The 21,118-nt window shown below is 39.7% G+C and overlaps 2 protein-coding genes across 5 annotated transcripts; both read right to left on the bottom strand.

Moving 5' to 3' along the window:
* Positions 1 to 269: 269 nt before the first annotated feature.
* On the bottom strand, positions 270 to 9,896 carry LOC139147046 (uncharacterized). The gene is made up of 2 exons (XM_070717898.1): positions 9,752 to 9,896; positions 270 to 508 (listed from the first exon to the last, which is right to left on the bottom strand). The coding sequence occupies exons 1-2, from the start codon at positions 9,894 to 9,896 to the stop codon at positions 270 to 272; spliced, it is 384 nt and encodes a 127-aa protein (XP_070573999.1).
* Positions 9,897 to 10,237: 341 nt separating this feature from the next.
* On the bottom strand, positions 10,238 to 20,160 carry LOC139147774 (uncharacterized). Of its 4 annotated transcripts, XM_070718971.1 has the most exons (4): positions 19,727 to 19,955; positions 18,529 to 18,580; positions 17,446 to 17,654; positions 10,238 to 12,127 (listed from the first exon to the last, which is right to left on the bottom strand). In XM_070718971.1, exons 3-4 carry the CDS (start codon positions 17,600 to 17,602, stop codon positions 11,901 to 11,903), a joined length of 384 nt encoding a protein of 127 aa, XP_070575072.1. In that variant the 5' UTR covers positions 17,603 to 17,654; positions 18,529 to 18,580; positions 19,727 to 19,955; the 3' UTR covers positions 10,238 to 11,900. The 4 variants fall into 4 exon arrangements, with proteins under 4 accessions (XP_070575072.1, XP_070575070.1, XP_070575073.1 ...); XM_070718969.1 differs by lacking the exon at positions 18,529 to 18,580 and having other exon boundaries at positions 19,727 to 20,160; XM_070718972.1 differs by lacking the exons at positions 18,529 to 18,580; positions 19,727 to 19,955 and adding an exon at positions 19,962 to 20,147.
* Between the last annotated feature and the right edge of the window lie 958 nt (positions 20,161 to 21,118).

Below are 21,118 nucleotides of genomic sequence, written 5' to 3'. Positions count from 1 at the left end.
CGGTAAAAGAAAATTCGTTTCATCATAGCGAGGCAATGAAAACGTCCGTTCACAACGTTCAAGACAAGATAAGCCAACATGTACTAAAATTTAAACAACTGTACACCAACGATAGAACCTTTGTTACATGTTGGGTATGTCGCCGTGGCATACCGTCAGAAATAAGAGTGTGCTAGGTAAAATGAGACGTTTTCCCATTTTCAGCGCACACGACGTTTTTGTCCATACTTTCACGATAAAGACGAATTTTTGTTTGATTCACTCCAAGTCTATTGGTCCGGTGTATCGCTGCTGAAAGAATCTATGTAAACGCGATATTCGCCCTCCGTCAATCGCCACACCATCAGATATTTGCCCCTGTCAGTTGCCGTCCCATCATTCGTCCTGAACGTGAAGCGCCCCCTGTCGACGATGAACTCACTCCCAACAGGGCCGATTGTCTCGTCGGACTGATATTGCACTTCTGTTATCCCATCATCCAACATTTCCTTCCCCGCCTTGAGTATTTCTGAAAGAAAGGAAACGAAAGTGAAAGGCAAATGCTAGCCCTAAAGTAGTAGGTGCCTGGAAATTGGACGACCAAAACATTTGCTCAATCTTTCTCGACGACTTGAATCTTCATCGTGCAAAGTTGTGATACTATACGCACAACTACCAAACTTTTACCGATATTTGAAATTCAAAATGGCCTCCATCCCTGTGTTAACTTTTAGGAGGAAAAACATTTTTGATTTTCACAAAACTAAAAGTGCAAACTTTAGTTACTCCATGACCTTCAAAATGAGTTCCCGGTAGTGGTAGACGAGAAGAGAGTTGCAAAATTTCGCGAGTTCGAATATCTGTCTCCGAGGCGATTTCAAGATTTTAAATATTGACCCGTAAACACGGCAGCGAAGGCCATATAACTATCAGTTGCCCCACGAAGACGCGCTGAAAACCATTACTGGTAAGGTTTGCTGCCGGGTTACCGATACTAGTCTAATAGAAACAGGAGTCGGTACCTCGGGAAACACAGAAGTCATTGCTCCAATTAAACAGCCGTGCTGCAATATATATATCATGGGGGAAAATGACATAGATGAATTTGTCAAATTAATAATTAAACAATTGGAAATGGCTGTAGATTTGTGAGAAGTTCGCGGTTGATCTGTTGGCTACCGAGTCTCGGAGAGTGAAATTGGGAGAGACACTGCCTGACAAGAATGAGAAACGATGGTACGTGCGAAACAAGTAGCGCATGTGAGTTTCTGAGTGTCTAAACGTTCGACGACGACTTGGGCATTCATTTTGTTTTGCCAAATACAACGGAAAGGCTCGTTACTGCTTTGTTAAGGTAGAATACGCCTCGGGGACAGATATTTTGACTATCTAACTGTTACGTGCAGAGAAAACGAACAAAAGGGTGAACTCAGCAGTTAACGTTTAAACAAAATTTATTACAGAAAATAAAACTAATTGCTAAGTTAGGGATAGAGTACAAGCTTTAAAAGTGTACAGACTACTTATCTCAGCTGGGACGGCAAAGCTCCAGTCTCAGAGTTGTAACAGTCTGTCGAATGAATGAACAGTCCTTTGGCTTGCAGGCTTGAAGCTGCACAAAGTCCACAGTATAAATCCAGCGTTGGCAGTGAAGGTCTTGGAAAGTCTTGAGAATGACTACTGCTGGAGTTTAGTAACACACAAGAGACACGATCCCAAAAGTCTGACTGGAAGCTGAGCACGTCCCTTTTATAAAGGCATATAAGAACAATCTAGAACTTTTATTGACATGCTAATTACTGTTCTAAAATTATCTCCCTTACACAACTAATCAACTTTCCAGAACATTCCAAACATGACTAATTGAATTCAAGGTTGTGAGGTCATTGAGGGTAGTGACCTTGAGAATGTTCTAGACTAATTGAACTCAGGTCATGATGAGTGTGGGGGGAAATGACCTACATAACACACCCCCTCTTCAAAAAAAGAAAATTTTTCAAAGAAAAATCTTTCTTTTACAAATGTAATCTTGAAAAGGATTTAAGTACTCAAATTTTGTTGTACTCTAAAGTAAAATTTCTTGAAAGTGAACAACAATAAACTCTAAATACGAGAGAGACAGTCTGCAATTAAATTGTCTCTGCCTTTGATATGTCTAATGTCAAGATTAAACTCCTGTAACATTAAACTCCATCTTAGCAATCTCTGATTTTTGCCTTTGAATTTCTGCAGAAAAACAAGAGGGTTGTGATCAATATAAACCACTATTGGCTGATTTGAAGAAGTAACATAAACTTCAAAATGCTGTAAAGCTAATATCAAAGATAAACACTCTTTTTCAATTGTAGAGTAGTTTCTCTGGGATTTGTTAAATTTGCGTGAAAAATAGCAAACAGGATGATCTACACCATGACTATCCTCTTGCAATAAAACAGCACCAGCAGCCGTATCACTAGCATCCACAGCTAATTTGAATGGCAAAGTGAAATCTGGTGCAGACAACACTGGAGCACTTTGCAGTATGGCTTTAAGTGTATCAAATGCATGTTGGCATTGCTCTGACCAAACAAACTTTACTTTCTTTTTAAGTAAGTTAGTCAACGGCTCAGTAATTGTGGAGAAATTTGGACAGAATTTTCTGTAGTAACCAGCCATACCGAGAAAGCGCATCAGTTGTCGTTTGCAGTTTGGTATGGGAAAACTTGAAATGGCACTGATTTTAGCATCAACAGGTTTTACCTCACCCTGTCCTACAGTATGTCCGAGGTAAGTTACCCTCGCCCAACCAAACTCAGATTTGGCAAGGTTGACAGTCAACATTGCTTTACTCAGTCTCTCAAAGAACTTCCGCATGAGCTTGATGTGTTCCTCCCAGGTGTCACTATACAGGACGACGTCGTCAACGTAGGCTGCACACCCGTCTAGCCCGGATATGACGTCGTTGATCATCCGTTGGAACGTTGCCGGAGAGTTCTTCATTCCGAATGGCATCACCTTGTACTGGAACAATCCGTCTGGTGTAACAAAGGCGGATATTTCACGAGCACGATCCGTCAGAGGGACTTGCCAAAATCCCTTCAGTAGGTCAAATTTCGTCACATACTTGGCTTTTCCCACTGGTCGATGCAGTCATCAATCCTCGGGATTGGAAAGTGTCTGTCTTTGTTAAAGTGTTGACCTTCCTAAAGTCCGTGCACATACGATAACTGTGGTCTGATTTGGGAACAAGTATGCACGGCGAACTCCAGTTACTTTTACTGGGTTCAATAAAGTCATTGTCCAGCAGGTATTTGACTTCTTCCTGGAGATATTTGCTTTTGTTGGATTCAGTCTGTATGGATGTTGTTTTACAGGCTTACTGTCCCCAACATCAACGTCGTGATAGATGACGTTTGTCCTCGTTGGAACATCTTGAAACAGGTGTTTATATTCGTGGAGCAGTTCTTTCACCTGTTGTTGTTGTTCTGGCTGGAGGTGTGCCAACTTTGTAGACTCCAGCTTCTCCAGGATTTCTGAGTTCTGAAGCTTGACCGAGCCCAGCTTTGAGTTTAGAGTATTTTCACTCAAGTCAGTTTCAGTATCACTATCTTCATAATGGCCAGAACTGACTGTACTGACAGGCTTTGTTTAGTAGGATTATCCCTATCCAAATATGGCTTAAGCATATTTATGTGACATAGCTGTTTTTGTTTTCGCCTGTCAGGTGTTATTATGATGTAATTTAAATCACTCAATTTCTTATCAATTAGGTATGGCCCAAAGTAACGAGCATGGAGTGGTTTGCCAGGAATTGGAAGTAGAACAAGAACTTTTTGACCTGGTTCAAACTTCCGTTTTGAGGTGTTTTTATCATATTTGGTTTTCATTGACTGCTGAGATGACTCAAGATTTTCTCTGGCTAATTCACATGCTTTAGAGAGTTTTGTACGAAAATCTGACACATATTGCAAAATATTCAGACAATCATCATCGTCTGATAGGAATTTCTCTTTAACGAGCTTAAGTGGGCCACGGACTGTATGTCCAAATACAAGCTCAAATGGGCTAAAACCAAGAGACTCTTGAATTGACTCTCTAACAGCAAAGAGCAGAAAATGAATTCCTTCATCCCACTGCTTCTCTGTGTCAAAACAGTGGGTCCTGATCATATTTTTCAAAGTTTGATGAAATCGCTCGAGAGCACCTGACTTTCTGGATGATAGGCGGATGACCTATACTGTTTAATGCCTAGCTGATCCATTACTTGTTGGAAAATTCCAGACATAAAGTTGGAGCCTTGATCGGACTGGACACATTTAGGGAGGCCAAATAAAGTGAAAAATTTGACTAAAGCTCTCACTATAGTCTTTGTCTTTATTTTCTCAGTGGTATGGCTTCTGGGAACCGAGTTGATGTACACATAATTGTCAACATGTACTCATTTCCTGATCTTGTTTTTGGTAGGGGCCCAACACAGTCTATTAGTATCCTACTAAATGGTTCTTGAAATGCAGGAATTGGCTGTAAAGGGGCCTTTGGAATGGTTTGATTCGGCTTTCCTACCATTTGACATGTGTGACAAGTTTTACAGAAATGTGCTACATCCTGCCTGAGATTAGGCCAATAAAAGTGACTGAGAATTTTATGATAAGTTTTCCTGACTCCTAAGTGACCAGCCCAGGGCGTTTCATGGGCCAGGCGCAATATTTCAGCACGATAGGGCTTTGGAACCACAATTTGATGTTTTATAGCCCAGTCGTCATCAACCAAAACATCTGGAGGTCTCCATTTACGCATGAGAATACCAGATTTTGTATAATAGGAAACAGAGCTATCTGAAGTTTTACCTTCATCATCTACTCTGTCAAACAAACACAAAATATCTGGGTCTTTGTGTTGTTCTGCAATGAGATTTGATCTAGAAAATGTCTGACATTGGTCAGCAGAAGTTTTACTGGAAGTTTCAAATCCACGAGGGATAACGGAATGATCCGTGTCAAACACCTGACTGAGAAAGGTGTCATTTAAGTCAACATCTGTGACATTATTTTTGAGAGTATTTTGATTCTCGGAAGTTTTCTTTGACATGGCTCGAGTAATGGCACATGATGGGAAAAGGCCGGGAATGTCTTCCTCTATTGGCTCTGGATTTTGATCTAAACTAGGATTATCAGTCACAAGTGGATTAGTAATGACCTTGTCCCCAGCAAGGTCGTTTCCGAGAAGAAGGTGAATCCCTTCAAAAGGCAAAAAAGGCCTAATACCTAAAGTCACAGGTCCAGAAACAAAGTCGAAGACAAATAGACATTATGGAGAGGAACAGGAATGTAGTCATTACAATCTACCCCCTTAATAAGAACTTTAAAACCTGAAAATGACTTTTCAGAAAACGGCAGGGTATCTGCCAACAAAAGAGACTGGGAAGCCCCGGTATCTCTTAAAATTTTGACAGGGGTAGCGGAAGAGAAATCACTAGAAAGTGATATAAAACCATCATGAATAAATGGTTCGAAAATACCCATAATGCTATCTTGAGAAGAATTGACCTTGACCTCATTAATTGGGGATAAGAGGGGTTTAACCTCAGAAAATGTGTTGCACACATTATAAGACTCTAATTGAGTTGATGAAGAAATAAAGCCGGTGGGCTTAGATCCACTTTGACCACTTTGACCTTCACGTTTTCTTTTCAATTTGAAACACTCTGACATTAAATGGCCGTCTTTCTTACAATAATTACAAGAAAGTGTACCAAACTGTTTGTCAGAAGGAGATTGAGACTTGGGATCTGATGATGTGGGAGTGTTACTTGAACTCTGTGAACTGTTGTCATTTGATTTTCTACTGTCCTTTGAAAAATTCTTGGACGAAAAGAGGAGTTAAATTTACCTGCATTGTTTCTGTATGAAAAGGACTGGGATGGTTTGCTGAGAAAGGAAGATTTGTGGGTCAATGAATAATCATCGGCCAAACGTGCAGCAACCTCTAATGTATCTGCCTTTTGTTCATTGATAAATGTCTTGATGTCACTCCGGATGCACCTTTTAAATTCTTCAATCAAAACAAGTTGTCGTAATTTGTCATAATTCTGACTGACCTTTTCCGAAGAACACCAACGATCAAACAGTTGTTCTTTTGTTCGAGCAAATTCAACGTAAGTTTGATCTTTCACCTTCTCACAATCCCTAAATTTCTGACGGTAAGCTTCAGGCACCAACTCATAACCCTTGAGAATTAATTCCTTCACAGAATCATAATCTGAAGCCTGCTCTACTGACAACTGAATGTAAATTTCTCTGGCTTTACCCACCAAAGCACTCTGCAAAAGCATAGACCAGGACTCCTTAGGCCAGTTCAGACTCTGAGCAATTTTCTCAAAATGAAGGAAATTTATCAACATCCTTTTCTTGGAAAGGGGGAACTAACCTGAAATGCTTAGTGATGTCAAACTTGTCTGAAGGGAAGAATTTTCCTGACTGTCCAAGCTCTAAACGTTTTATTTCTACCTGCAATCGCTGTTCTTCTAATCGCAATTCTTTTTCTCTCTGTCTTTCTTCCATTTCTAATCTTTCCTGCCTTTCTTTTTCTTTCATTTGCAATTCTTTTTCTTTCATTTGTAATTCTTTTTCTTTCTGTCTTTCTTCCATTGCTAACTTTTCACGTGCCAAATCTGCCTGTATTTCTAACTCTAATTTTCTGAGTTCAAAGGAAGACTCAGGTTCATAATCTTTTAGGGCAGACTCCTCAAAATGGCCTGAATTAACTAAATGTTTTGCAATCTTGAACTGTATCTCTCGCTTGCGCATAGATCTTTTGACTTCTACATTAAGGAAATTTGCCAGTGCTATGAGGTTGTCTTTTCTGAGGGAATTAAATGTGTCCTGATCAAGGTCCTCCATAAATTCGTCTGGCTTGAATTCCGCCATGATTAAATTTCGCTGAGTTCACAGTGTAAAGTAGTTTTGAAAAGGTAGGCAAAATGTTGTCAAACGGCTCAAAATATTCGTATCCCGGACGAGCCCCCAATTTGTTACGTGCAGAGAAAACGAACAAAAGGGTGAACTCAGCAGTTAACGTTTAAACAAAATTTATTACAAAAAATAAAACTAATTGCTAAGTTAGGGATAGAGTACAAGCTTTAAAAGTGTACAGACTACTTATCTCAGCTGGGACGGCAAAGCTCCAGTCTCAGAGTTGTAACAGTCTGTCGAATGAATGAACAGTCCTTTGGCTTGCAGGCTTGAAGCTGCACAAAGTCCACAGTATAAATCCAGCGTTGGCAGTGAAGGTCTTGGAAAGTCTTGAGAATGACTACTGCTGGAGTTTAGTAACACACAAGAGACACGATCCCAAAAGTCTGACTGGAAGCTGAGCACGTCCCTTTTATAAAGGCATATAAGAACAATCTAGAACTTTTATTGACATGCTAATTACTGTTCTAAAATTATCTCCCTTACACAACTAATCAACTTTCCAGAACATTCCAAACATGACTAATTGAATTCAAGGTTGTGAGGTCATTGAGGGTAGTGACCTTGAGAATGTTCTAGACTAATTGAACTCAGGTCATGATGAGTGTGGGGGGAAATGACCTACATAACACTAACTTTTACAATTCTTTTCTGATCTAGCACTTGAGGGGATTTATTTTAAAGCTCTTGACGTGAGAAAACTTTTCACCGTCTCAGTTTTTCGAAAATCGAAAATTTTTATTTTTCTCCATGGAGTTTACAGAGGGATGGCGGCCATTTTGGATTTCAAATATCGGTAAATTTTGGGTAGCTTGTTTCTCTAGTATCAATTTTGCACCCCCGATTTTTATTCTTACTTTTGAAAGAGAATGGGTGAAAGATTCCTAGAGAAAAGTTTGAGCAAAAGTTTAAGTCTTTCATTTTCGATTAGCTGTAACTTTGTTTGCTCTGTGTATCATCTGCAGTTTCTGGTTTGAATTCCTGAACCATGGAGAAATTCCTAATATATAGCTCAAAAATATACCCTATATGAGTATAATCTGCATTGTTATTACTTAAATTTTGTATTCAGGTCCGGACTGAATACATTTATCAACAATAACAATGGTCATTTCACGTATACAGGCTGCGTTGGCAAGCAGGACACCGGGCATTGGTCATGATGATCGGATTATACTATAGTAAAATTCTGTAGTTGATACATTGAAACTTAGTAGCGAAAAATTAGTCAAAAGTTACAGCTAATGTCCCTTTAAGGTAGTATGCGCCTCCAAAAGTGAAAGATTTTAACCTTGCTCAAACTTTCCCCAATGGAATTTTCAACCATTCTATCACAAAATTAAGATGAAGTAAAAATCAGGGGTCACAGTGCAAAGTGTGGTACCAAAGAAAGAAATTAATCTATATTTGACATTTAAAATGGCCGGGTCCCAGTGTTAACTCTATGGAGGGAAAATAAAATTTTCGATCTCAGAAAAACTTAGACAGTGAAAATTTTTCTTCTCCAAGAGCTTTAAAATGAGCCCCCCCCCCCCCGTGAGTGGTAGATCAGAATAGAATTGTAAAGATCTGAGTCCGAATACATGTACACGAGGCGCATCCTAACTTTACTGTAGCTTAGAGGTTTGTATCCAGGGTGATAACCTGCTTCGGTAATTGACATCGATGGAGGACATTAAGGCATGCAGAGAGGGACATACGGCTTCTTTTCAAATATTACACGGAGATAGCGGGGGCTACATAGGCACATAGTCCAGTATGTCGTTCATACTTGTTCATACTTAATTGTTCATATTTGTAATATTTAACCAATTCAGTGCTCACCACACCGTATAGTTTTGCCTTCAACGTACTCGCATTTATCGTTTCGTGGTGCTTTGAAACAGCAGGTTGGGCATAACCTCGTGACCAGGGGTCATGTAATGACCTTTGACCCGAAATGCCAAATTCACGGAAACTTGGGTGTTTAGATGTGCTAACACTGGCAATTGTTGTTTCAATGCCATATGATCAGTGGTGCAATCAGACTATCGGTAGGGCTAATAGCTCGAGCAGCGCCACTACTTTACCAAGTCAGGGACAATGCAGTAATATTTTATAACGTCTTCTACTAATTTTACTACTAATTTTAAAATTGTCAGAGGTTTTGGAGTTGCTATCCAGAAAAAGCATAACTACCCAAGGTTTGCTTTGCGCATTTCCATGCACCGTGATTCAAAATCGTTCCACAGTTGCTTGCCAAGATGTCTGGCTAGCTAACGGCATACACGTCGTCGAAACTCGGGGGTCATCAAAATTCTATGGTGTCACAAAAGTAAGTTCAACTGATTGCTCAACGGTAGGTAGCCCATGCGGGGTACTTGTGGTCTACACAACATCAAAACGTGGTGAGAAGAAGGGGTCATTATGCTGTAAGGTCACAGAAGGTCAGAAGGGATGACACGGAATAGTCTGGCGTTCTGACAGTATACAAAGGCGAGGGTCAGACATCCATCCAATCGATTAGCGAGTCTAGCAAAAGACGACATGTGATATACACTGAATACAGAAAGCTGAAATGAAAGAAAGCGGACAGACAGGTAGTAAGAGACATACAGGGTATAACGGAAGTCGGTGAAAATGAATAAATGGTCAACTAGGACTGCCGCATTTAATTAACTACGTCTGATTGTAAGCATGATCTGCCTTATTAATAAGTAACAAAGGCATGTCGTGTAAAGAACATAATGTTTCCAGTTAATCGTGTAAATTTTATTGGTCAATTAAGAGTAAAGCAGTGTTCGTATTTTAACATAATTAACAAGATTGTTATCGTTCCATACCTTCTATACCCTGCTTGGTTTCTTGTCCCGGCGCCATTAACACAACATCCGGAAGATAAAGTTCGCGAATAATATCAAAATTTCCATCTCGATAGGCCGACGACAGTTTCTCGCGCGACTGCGCGAGTAGTTGTCGGAACTCCATTTTTCGCCCGTGGAAAGAAGTAGTTTGACCAACGTGGCTGTGATTAATTATCCAGCATCGATGTTGATGAATTTCCCCTTAATGGGTGAACAAAGGGTAAATTTTATATAATAATTTCCGCACGACTGCTTTATCTACAGGGGTATATTCAAACGCTGACTAATAGGTCATAGGTCAGACTACATGTGACAAGTCAATATGGCGCCAATCAATATATACTCTACAAGTCCTACTTTGATAGGAGAACATACATGTACAAGCAAGCGCGGACACGCAAATATATGATGAGCTAGCGACCATTTTAGCGAATACCTCGACGCAGGGAGTAAAACAAGTTAACATTTATACGTGTTAGCAAGGGCTGATGTTTATTTACCAATACAACGGAATACCCTAAATTCTGCACTACATGTTCTGCAATAACTACGTAGAGGTGATATAAATTCATATATTAAACATTACAAAACTTACATTTTAAAAATCCCTTATTTAGCAAACACTGTTTTTCAAATATAGTATAACTCAGAAATGGTAGAGCTAAAGACATAAAAACTGCAACAAAGTCAACATTCTAGCAATATTTATTTATCAGGAAGCTTGAATTCTCCGATTCAAGAAGATTTTGCACTTTCGTTGCAACATTGAGTAGAGCTGGGCTTTCCCATAAAACTAGCCTACACACGCTGTATGAAAGACAAACAGTGAGACGCCATATGTCAAAGGTCAGGTTAAAAAGGTCATGTCAGTGAGCACTGCAAGTCCTGATACGAGAACTAAAACCAATACGGCAAATTTTGTACGAACACTTTCGAGGCAACAGTCTGCTGCAACTGCTATTACCATCAAAGGTTGTTATTTTTTGTAATATGCACCATGGCAAGAATGGCAAGCTGGGATCACAAATGGCCGTCTTCAAATTCCACGTTATTCCTTGAAGTATGTTTTCCATTTCCCATGAAAAAGCAAACCAGCATTTCTTCACCGGTAAACAACTTACGAGTGCCGATTTTAGTCGGATTTCCCAGTTTTTGAATTTTACACAAATTCCCAGGTGAAATTCATTTGCAAATAATATTTCATTCGTTTTATACGTACATAAGCTGTGTTGACACGATGGACTCATAAACACATCATAACCGATGCATTGTACCCCGATCATAAAAACACTCAAACATTACAGATAACGTTTCGTTTTAATCGAGCTCACAGACTGTTTCAAAATCTAAAACACTCCCCAAAACTGCCAGTATGTTACAACCGAAACATACAAACTCTCGGAAAGTTATGCCAAAGCTGATAAAAATTGAGTTTTGTACATTTGAAACATTCAGCTAGTATGCCCCTCGAAAGTGAAAGACTTGATAAACGTTTGCTCAAACTTTCCTCAATGAAACTTTCAACCATTCTCTTACCAAATCAAGAATAAAAATCAGGGGTCACCATGCAAAATTTAGAGATTGAGAAAGAAATTACTTAAGATTTAGCTATATTTGAAATTCAAAACTTTTATGGGGAACAATAAAATTTTCGAAAAATTAATGTGGAAATTTCTATTGTTCCAAGAGCTTTATGATTAACCACCACAAGTGTTAGATCAGAAAAAAATGACTAAAATATTGAGAGTCCGAATATGTGTCCCGAGACGCATTCCACCTTCGTGCAATTTTAAACCCCTACAAAAAATGGTCCACGATGCAATACACACAAATATTCCAGTTTCTGAACTAACTGAACACCAAACTACAGGTACCTCGACTCATCTTGCACCAGACTGAGCAAGGTTGCATAGGGTTTCCGATGAAAACACACTGTAAAAGAGACTACATTGACTTAGTATCGGATTTTCTCATTTAATCATTGAATTTCCGCTGTAAAGCGTTAAATCGACATTTCTAATATTTCAGTCAATAGGTGACTTCTTGTTTATGTCCGTTACCATGACGATTGCACGTGGAAATGCAAAGTCAATATATTCGTGGTGATAGCTGTACCTTCGGCCGTTTTTTACACGTTATAATTGATACAGTCAGCATACAGCAGATACTCCCCATCGACTTTCTTCAAGAGGAACAACCCTTTCCCCGGGTACAAGGGTTCCCCGTCAGGGTTGTAGCACGTGAAGCCTGATGAGAAAAACACCATGTTCTCGTCGATCCGTCCGATTTCGTCCGGCGCGTGTGGATGGTATGACGCTATCTTCTTCCGCATCTCGGACAATGCCACGGAGATGCCTAGCAACAAAAGAAACAAGAAACTGGTCGTTACGGAATATCTAAAGACGACGTGATAGAAAGACGTTTAACAGACCAAGGTTTTACCTGGGTCTTTCTGTAAAATAAGGCGCTTGCTGAAGTTTCCTGCAGGTTACAAGAAAGACTGCTTACAGTTTTTGCAAATTCTGTATACTAAGAAGGTAACTAAACGGGCTTTGAGAACATACCTAACTTCAATACCAATTCTTTACATAGTTATTACACTTTGAACTAAATGCTGATGAAAATAAAATGTTAGCAATACACAAATCATTAAGCAACCTTTCTATTCACAAATTTATCGGTTATCTTTGCTCGCGTAGAAGAGTTTGAAATTGCCATTAACCACTTTTGCTTTGTCAAATACATGTAACGTTATTTTGTTTCACGCGATAGAATATTTACATCACGCCATGACTCTGAAATTCGATGAGTGGTGGTAAATTTGATGAGTGGTAATTCCTAGTGTATATGGCAGAATTTACGATATACCATTTTTTATAAAACAGTTGGAAAGCACAGTGACTTCAAATAGTAGAAGAGGCCTATACTTGTAACAAGCTCACCACTAGACTATTCTAGTGTATCGTGCACGTTTGGGTATTCCAGGCTATACAGATTTCCAAAACAGCGACTGTAATAACATTTAGATGCTTATTTTTGACGTCTGCAAGCAAGGTGGTGGTACCATAGTGGTGACGGTCGATCACGCGGCAGAATAAAAAACAAATACCCATGTAAAGACGATAGTAGACAAAACACTGTCAAAGGTCATACCCTAGAATCATCAGTCTTTCTATATCTTATTTCAATACGCCAAACTAAATCACGCCATTTCTCAGATAATAGAATACCAGGATCACTATTATGAATGATTTTTTTTTCAACGGCCCTAGAAATCGATGTTTCCTTTGATTACTCAACCATGTTAAACATCAGAGAAAACGCACGTCTTGACTTTCAGCACAGATATAAGGGGAAGGTTCAACATGTTTACGCGAAAGGGATTTAACATCGCTAACGTGCGTCTGTCCCTGTCATCTACATGCACATGCACGGTTTCACACCTTTGAACATTAAGTTATCATTAGTAAAGACTGGTTATCGGGACGATCGGGTTTTTTAGCTTTATCATGACACGGTCCCTCCGGGTCGTGATCACTGTAATTTGCGTGAGAACATTCTCAATCAGGCAAAGACGTATATGAGTGTGGTCCGACGCAATCTGATTAAGGTAAAGGGCGACGAATTCGGACGCGCACACGCTTTAGAACGTTTCTGCGCAGATTTAACTCCAGCCTGCCGCAAATGGGTTATTTTGTAGCGCATGTATTTAACATCACCTGTCATTGTTGAAATTGCGCTTTTACGAATTTTTTGACCCAGTGTCTTAGAAATACATGTGACCTATGACCTTGACATATTTTGACCCCCTAGGAAGCTGGTTTTTATTCAATATGAGCGAAAAATTAACATTTCTCTCCCATTTATATGGCGCAAATTACCCATTCACCTGGAGATATTGTAAAAAGTAGCGTGGTGACACCCTTTTATTAAAAGTGTAAACTAAATGGTATTATGTCAGGAGTTTATTCGCCAAGTTTGGTCAAAATGACACCATTCAAAGCGACAGGAAGAAAGTTCGAAAATTATGTAGTGATATAATTTCGATATCGTCATTTTGTAATCGATACTTATGTTAAAATTTCTTCACAAACATCATGAAAACTATACATTCGATAGATATGGATCTTAAGTCTTGGTATTTATTAAAATTAACTCATTTGCTAAGCGTTTTATAATTGCTTTCTTTAGTTTAAATGAATTATATCATTTATTTATTTCTAACGACGCCATTTTAACGTCCGTTTCCATGGAAACAAGCGTGGTGACCCCCATTTTTTATTTCATTTTTGCACTTGCACAACTTCCAAGAATATTTGTGCAAAGTTTCAAGAAAATGACACCACAACTTAATTTTGACGTAATTCGTAGTACTTCACCTTAAAATCCGATGTAGAGATGGGTCGGTCTTTACGCTATCGTATTACGGTCTTTTTTTATGCGGTCCTCACCTCTAACAAAAAGACTGTAATGCAATAGCGTAAAAGACCGACCCATCTCTACATCGGATTTTAATCAGATCGAGTCCGCCGGTTCAAAGAAGTTTCGGTATGAGTCAGGGCAAATGATTTGTGTGGTCAAAAAGCCAGGAACAACCTTTCCTATCTCCTTGGCTTTACAAAACTGAATAATATTTAAGGTTTCTGCAGAAACAATTCCGAACTGAAGAATTTTCCAATATAAAGATTCGGTTGTACCATGGGAATTAAATAAAATATAGAGGATTATTTGTATTAACATGTGGTCAGAGGTAAGCAGCGCAGATGGGCATCGGGAACAGATACTTGGATTCTCAAAGTTTAAAGTGGCACTCCCACTTGGTAACATTTTAAAAACACATCTTTTAGTGCCAACGGTCGATATTTGACGTGACGACTGCGCGCGGATCGCGAGATATCGATAAAAACATGTCTTCAAAAAAGTAAAAGTTTGAATTCCGGTGGCCCACCTAAATTCAGCTTCCGAACATCGAACGTTCGGCACTAGGGCCATTGTCAACAATGTCGTGATGGGGTTTTATGATCAAGGTTCTTGTCTGACTTATACAGAACTGCGAACGACACCAGTTCATGCTAAGAACACAAGCTTTATTACTGAACACGCCGTGAGATAAAAAGGCGCCAACCGGAACACAACTGTAGCAATTACATGTAAAGGCGCCAAAGCGCATGCACCGAATGTAATAGAACACCAAAGGATAAACATTTTTTGGCGGGAGATTATAGTCCACAGTCATTGGATGAAAGTTACCGAAGAGTCTGATTGGTAGAAGGATAACACATAGGCTCTGCTTAGTCCTATTAATAATGTTCAATGATGTGTCATTTGTTCTCCGACAACAAAGCTATGGAGTACGAGTCTACGCTGACGCTGCTGTACGCCACAGTACCACTTGCCTCGGTGATCGGTCATGCCCCGTGGGAGAAAGCTGAGTCTTACTGACTTGGTGATAAAACGAAAAACAATTTTTGCTGATTCCACCAGAATTCGCATAGGTGACTAGCACAGATAGGTGCGGTTGATACATAGCAGCCACCGCGTGGTATGCATAGAGGCATGCCACGCGCGCGGCGAACCACACGTACTGTGTGGCAGACGACAAAATGTAGTCATCGGAGGCGGCTAATATTTAACACGTAAAAACTGATGTTTATGTGGTATTGGTTAAAAATATAATACAACTGATTTAGAATAATGAAAACGACAAAAGCTAAGAAGAAGTTTTCAAAAACTGACCTGTGGTAAAGGCATAATGCTGTATATAAAGTCTTCGCAGTGGGAGGTAAAATTGCGTCGACGTCGTTCGAACTTATTATGGACTCCCTAGAATATCGTCAATCAGCACAACAACAAACCTTCGGGGGATTTCGCGTCATAATCAGAAACGATCGTAAAACTTCGGGATGTGAAAAATACGCTCGGGAAATGACATGTTTTTATCGATATCTCGCGATCCGCACGCAGTCGCCACATCAAATATCGACCGTTGGCATTAAAAAAATGTGTTTTAAAAATGTTACCAAATGGGAGTGCCTCCTTTAACAATGATTTTCCGATCTACCACTTGTGAGGACTCGTTTTTAATGGTGATTGCATAAGAAACATTTTCATCGTCTTAGTTATTCAAAAATTGAAAACCTTGTTTAAGTTCCTATAGTGTTGACACAGGGATGGCGGCCATTTTGGATTCCAAATTATTGATTAATCTTGGGTAATGTGTTTCTCAAACACCAAACTTTGCACTGTAATCCCTGATTTTTATTCTTGATTTGGTAAGAGAATCGTTGACAGTTTCATTTAGGAAAGTTGAAGTCATTCATATTCGAGGTGCATACTACCTTAACGTTTTCCATGGACTGGTTCTGTGGCAAATGGCGAGTGTTCTCTTCAACATGCCCCTTAGAGATAGGGTAGGTAGGGAGGACGAATGTGTTTTTGTTGGATTGCATGCGTCATTGCGCGCGGCAATCAACAAAGTTTAATCGAGTAGGATCTGCTTTTCAGCGTAAAAAAGTGTAGGGTCGGGAGGAGTTTGACCTAGGTTTCGCTGAGTTACCGTAAACACACAAGATTTTCGGTGTAAAGTGATTTCAGTCCAGATAACAATGCCAGCTGTTTGTTCTGTAATATTCAAATGTATCATTGAAAACTGTGGCGGTGAAGATGCGTAGCTGCAGTTTATTTCTTTCACTTGCTCCACTGCGCATTAGTTTATTTACATTCTAACAACGTTTTGAGCATTTTTACTAATAGGAATGTTTATTACCCTCATGGCCAACATTCAAATTACTCAAGAAATAAATACCTAATGCAACAAATGCGCCATATACATGATGATAAGCTTATACAAAAAGTTTGATACATTAAACTTAAAGATAGGAACATGATCTCCTTTTAGATAACATGTACATCAAAAGTAAATGTGAACTATGAAAATATCAATCAACAACTTTACAGATGACGTGCTGATTTCAAAATAACAAACTCTTCTCCAGACATCTTTCAGCTCAAGAGCTCTTACCCATGGGTGTCCTGATTACACAGGCGAACCAATATAATTTATGCCAGAATTAAATTCAATTGTCCGCAAACACATCACGCGACCTGCTTGCATATACTGGCTGTGCTCACCAGCCAAATTACCGGGTATCTCGACAGGCTTTAGTGACAAAATGGAAACTTGATAAGGCCGAGAAAAGTCGTTAAATATTGTCAGCTACACTGCAGGTATCGGTTGATAATGTTGAGCAGATGTAACAGACGAACGGAACGTGATATTCGTATTCTTCCAAAAGGCTTTGGTATGTGGAAGTTATTGGTTGGTCATCATAAAATATAAAAAGGCCAGTAGCTGTTGCTGTTTTTGTACTATTTTGCAATTCCTTACTCTACTTCCAAAGTAAGTTAAGTAACAACTATCTTGGACGTCAACACTGCGTCTATACATTTGCACGTATGAATTCTGTTGCGGACAAGAATTCACTTGTCAACAATAACAATGCAGTCTACACATGCAGAGGCCGAATCAACAAGCTCGGAACTATGTAAATCAACCTGCTGCGGGGAGTAGAACAAGAAACTGCAGGCGACATCAAAAACACAAATGAGGAAAAAAATCATCAAAAATTACAGCTACTGGTACCTTCATGCTGAGCTTTCCATTGGTCACTCACCTTCTCGTCCTTGTTTTGCTGCCTGACCAGGCATCATTGCCTTGCCGTCTGGACAGTACAGCTCCACGAGCATCCTTATGTTGCCGACATTGTAAAGGGAAGTCCATTTTCGCTGTACTGCTAAAATAATAGCATTCAGATCTTCTGTAGACGTCATAGTGGTTGAAGATAGGCGGGAAGCTGTTACGTTTGCTTGTCTGTGGTAAAAACTAGATATTCAGAAAATATGTATGATTTGTATTCCTGATGAAACGGTACGTTGCTTCGACGTATGAATAACTATAAGGCTATGCATATATTGAAAATACATATGTAACTTAGCAGGGTTGAAAATTTGTTTGTTTGTGTGTGATCGCGCGCGCGATCAGTGACCTTCTGTTCTATCCACACCTTAGTCTTTGAAGGTTGTTTGTTGCAATAGTACAGGCTTGATTACTTTACACTGTATTTACGACAAATCATGGTCGGACTATCACACAAAACAACAACAACAGCAGCAGCAGCAGCAATAAACAAACACTCAAAAAAGAAACCCGTGACAGGTAGGCCCGACTCACACGAACAAGGACACAGAAGTGTTCAATGAAGGATAGCTGGTAACATTTTTGGATTGCCTAGAGATGTAATATTTTTGCAGTACGAATGAAACGCCATACAGCTTTAGTCAGATTTTTCACCGAACATACAGCCTGGCATGCGTTTGATCCGGGCATTCGCAAAATTTTGATTTACTGACTATAAATGATAACCTTGATGACAAACAGTCGAAGAGTGCTGGTAATTAGCATCGACTGATAAAAATCCCATGATGATGCTATGATAACAAACGGCCTTGGAGATAACATATTTACCATCACCAGTTAATTTTAGTGATCCTATCGAGGGTGATTCCATTGTAAATGTCACCCAGGAAACTGCCAGGCCAGTAAAGCTTGCCAAAAAAAAAATCGAAATACACTTTTATAGAATTATGCAAATTCAAACTCGAACGGCATGCAACAACACGAAACCGGACATTCTCGCACTATCAGCAGTATTGACTGCAGTGCAGACCTCAAATCATGGTCATTGGATCAAACTTACTGTAATGTGAGGTTCTGACCTCCTAAGGTTTAACGGCCCGTCTCAAAGAGAACTGCAAAAAAAAGCAGTCGCTAAATCAATGGTAAACATATTGGTATGTCATTGAAAGTTTTCACCCGTGCTTTGCTGAAGCATCCCCTGTTGTTTTAGTAAAATTCGATTCCATAACGCAGACCACATTTCGTGCCATAAAACAGCACACAAACCCACTACTGGCGTCACCATACAGCGATAAAGAGGAACATGTATATCATACCTAAAGCCACAGAATTCCCCTCCCCTTCCCCGTCCTCAATTGAGGTCACGCCATTGTCATGTAACGATTTGACATTGAATTCATGCCTGACAATTTGCCTTTTGTGCCAAAAATACCCGTGTCTGATCGATGTGTTTACATGTTTTCAAGTCAGTTACAAGGCTTGATGTTAAGGCGTTTACCTCATGACCACCCCCTTATCGCCTCTGAGTGTCAGGTAGACCCAATTGCGATCGTGCGGCCTCTGAACAAAGCGAAATTGGGTCAGGGAATTAATAAAAACATACGACACACTGCACCAGTCATTTACCTGGTATGATTTGTATTGTTTTGTGAATTATTGTTGCACTGAAAAAGAGATCGCGACGACACAAATCTTGACTACGTGCTTGGACAGGGTACAAGCGGACGACCAACTATATCTCTGTTCTGACTCTACAGGGAGGTGTTCTGACGGAGAAAGAGAGGAAACACGGCGTCTCACTCGCGCTCATAGAAGTATTTTGTGTCGCGCCATTAAATCTAGACCATAGAGCTCACACAATTGGCCTGAAAAGCAAGTTTGACCCTGAATAGAGCGGTGGGTGTTCACAATCTGCTGCTATATACGCCCGTTTAAGTTTCTTGTTACCTAGTTTGCTTTGACTGTAAGTCCGTACAGTGGCACCGAGTAGACCAAGAGAGAGAGAGAGAGAGAGAGAGAGAGAGAGAGAGAGAGAGAGAGAGAGAGAGAGAGAGAGAGAGAGAGAGACTGTATGTGCGTGCCACAATTCAAATTCTCAAGCTATAGTACAGCGAAATTTGTATTTATATGTCAGAATAAGACAAGTGCTGCAAATCAATAATATCATTGGGCCATCGAAAAATTCATATTACCTATCCACCTGCCATGAGTTCGATTACATTATACATTCACGCGTGGAAAATAACAACCAAACTGACCTGTTATGTGAATGGCACAACAGCGTACTAGTTGGTGCTCACTTTCCGGCAACTGTGTGAAACTTGTCCTTTAACCTCTGAGATAAAAACAGTGTTTGATATTTCTTATTTAAAATGGAGGCTCTGGTCTTGAGTGTCAGTCTGAGAAATGCCGAGTTGAACACCTCATCTGTCGGTCCGAAGGCGCAAGAATGAGTGCCCTTTTCCCCGGTAATACTCGTTATTTATGGCGTACCTTTAGACTTGTTTACTTCGAGCCCTGTGACCCCAGCTACAGGAACGTGCGATGACGTGATCAATGGTTGACTGAGGTCATCCTAAGGCGAGAAGTCGCGACAGTACGCATTGGACTGGTCGTTTGTTCTGCTGTGTGGTTGTCAGTAATCCGTCAGTTCCGCCGATTTTAAGTATGTACTGAACGTGATATCTCGATGTCAACTCAAAAAAATCGGTTAACACTTGAGGGACCGTGTCTTGAAGTGGCGCAGTCACTTAAGGAAACGGACCAGTCGGAAAACAATTATGATCCAAAGCTATTACGTAATACTTTCTTCTTACAATCAATATTTCCAGGGACGATTTTTCATCTGGTGGATGACAATAAATCGATCCGAACTGTCAAGTTTGCCGCCGACAATCTTTTTCTGCGCTATTCTTAAAATTCGTCCTGCAATGACCAATGTCCGCCGCCCACTGTATGAAACGGCAGTTGTAAGACTCTTTGGCTTGATCTTAGAAGATATAACCACGTTTTCAAGCAAAGAAGTCTTGGAATCAACGTTACAATGACATTTATGAGCAAATTTAACGAAATGTAAGGTAGTGATACCTCTTGAGGCTGAATTTTTGAACCCAAATCTTCATATACGTCATCAGAAATGCTGCTCGAGCATCACAACAATTGTCAAGGGTTGATGAGATATTCAGTATATCATCTTTGTGCATTGACCAAATACTGTAATCACACTCGGTGCACTATGCTGCATTTAATCAAAAACATGAGAACACCTCACCACAATAATGTCTGTAATGGTAATCGTTCATCGAAATAAAACATATATTTGGGCACATTTGTTTAACTATTCGTTTCTCTTTAAAAAACAACCCCAGAAGAAATGTTTGATTGTCTTACAGACGGAAGGACCGTCTTTTATCGCTCACTATCACCAAGACCTACCGGGACAACAGTACAACGAACAGTGTACACTGACATGGTTGGCCGCTTGAAAACGCACCTCAAAATAAAAAAAATGATCAATGTTTTGAAACTCACATCGTCCTGCTTTATCATTAATACAACTGATACAAATGAAAAAATAAGGAAGTACAGATACATGGATGGTGAGATTTGGCGTTGATGTAGTTTGAGGTACGTATGCACTTATAAATGAC

The sequence above is a fragment of the Ptychodera flava genome, chromosome 13 (assembly GCF_041260155.1).
Source record: "Ptychodera flava strain L36383 chromosome 13, AS_Pfla_20210202, whole genome shotgun sequence".
NCBI classification, from domain to species: Eukaryota; Metazoa; Hemichordata; class Enteropneusta; family Ptychoderidae; genus Ptychodera; species Ptychodera flava.
Note: the sequence above shows the minus strand (reverse complement) of the source record. Positions and strands in the feature narration are given on the sequence as shown.

Bases quoted from the DNA above. Each gene is read 5' to 3' on its own strand.
- LOC139147046 (XM_070717898.1), bottom strand. From the start codon at position 9,896: ATGGAGTTCCGACAACTACTCGCGCAGTCGCGCGAGAAACTGTCGTCG. The intron at 509-9,751 runs GTATGGAACGAT...CCTTTCTTTCAG, and splicing joins AACCAAGCAGGGTATAGAAG to AAATACTCAAGGCGGGGAAG.
- LOC139147774 (XM_070718969.1), bottom strand. From the start codon at position 17,602: ATGACGTCTACAGAAGATCTGAATGCTATTATTTTAGCAGTACAGCGA. The intron at 12,128-17,445 runs GTGAGTGACCAA...TTTTGTTGCTAG, and splicing joins AGCAAAACAAGGACGAGAAG to GCATCTCCGTGGCATTGTCC.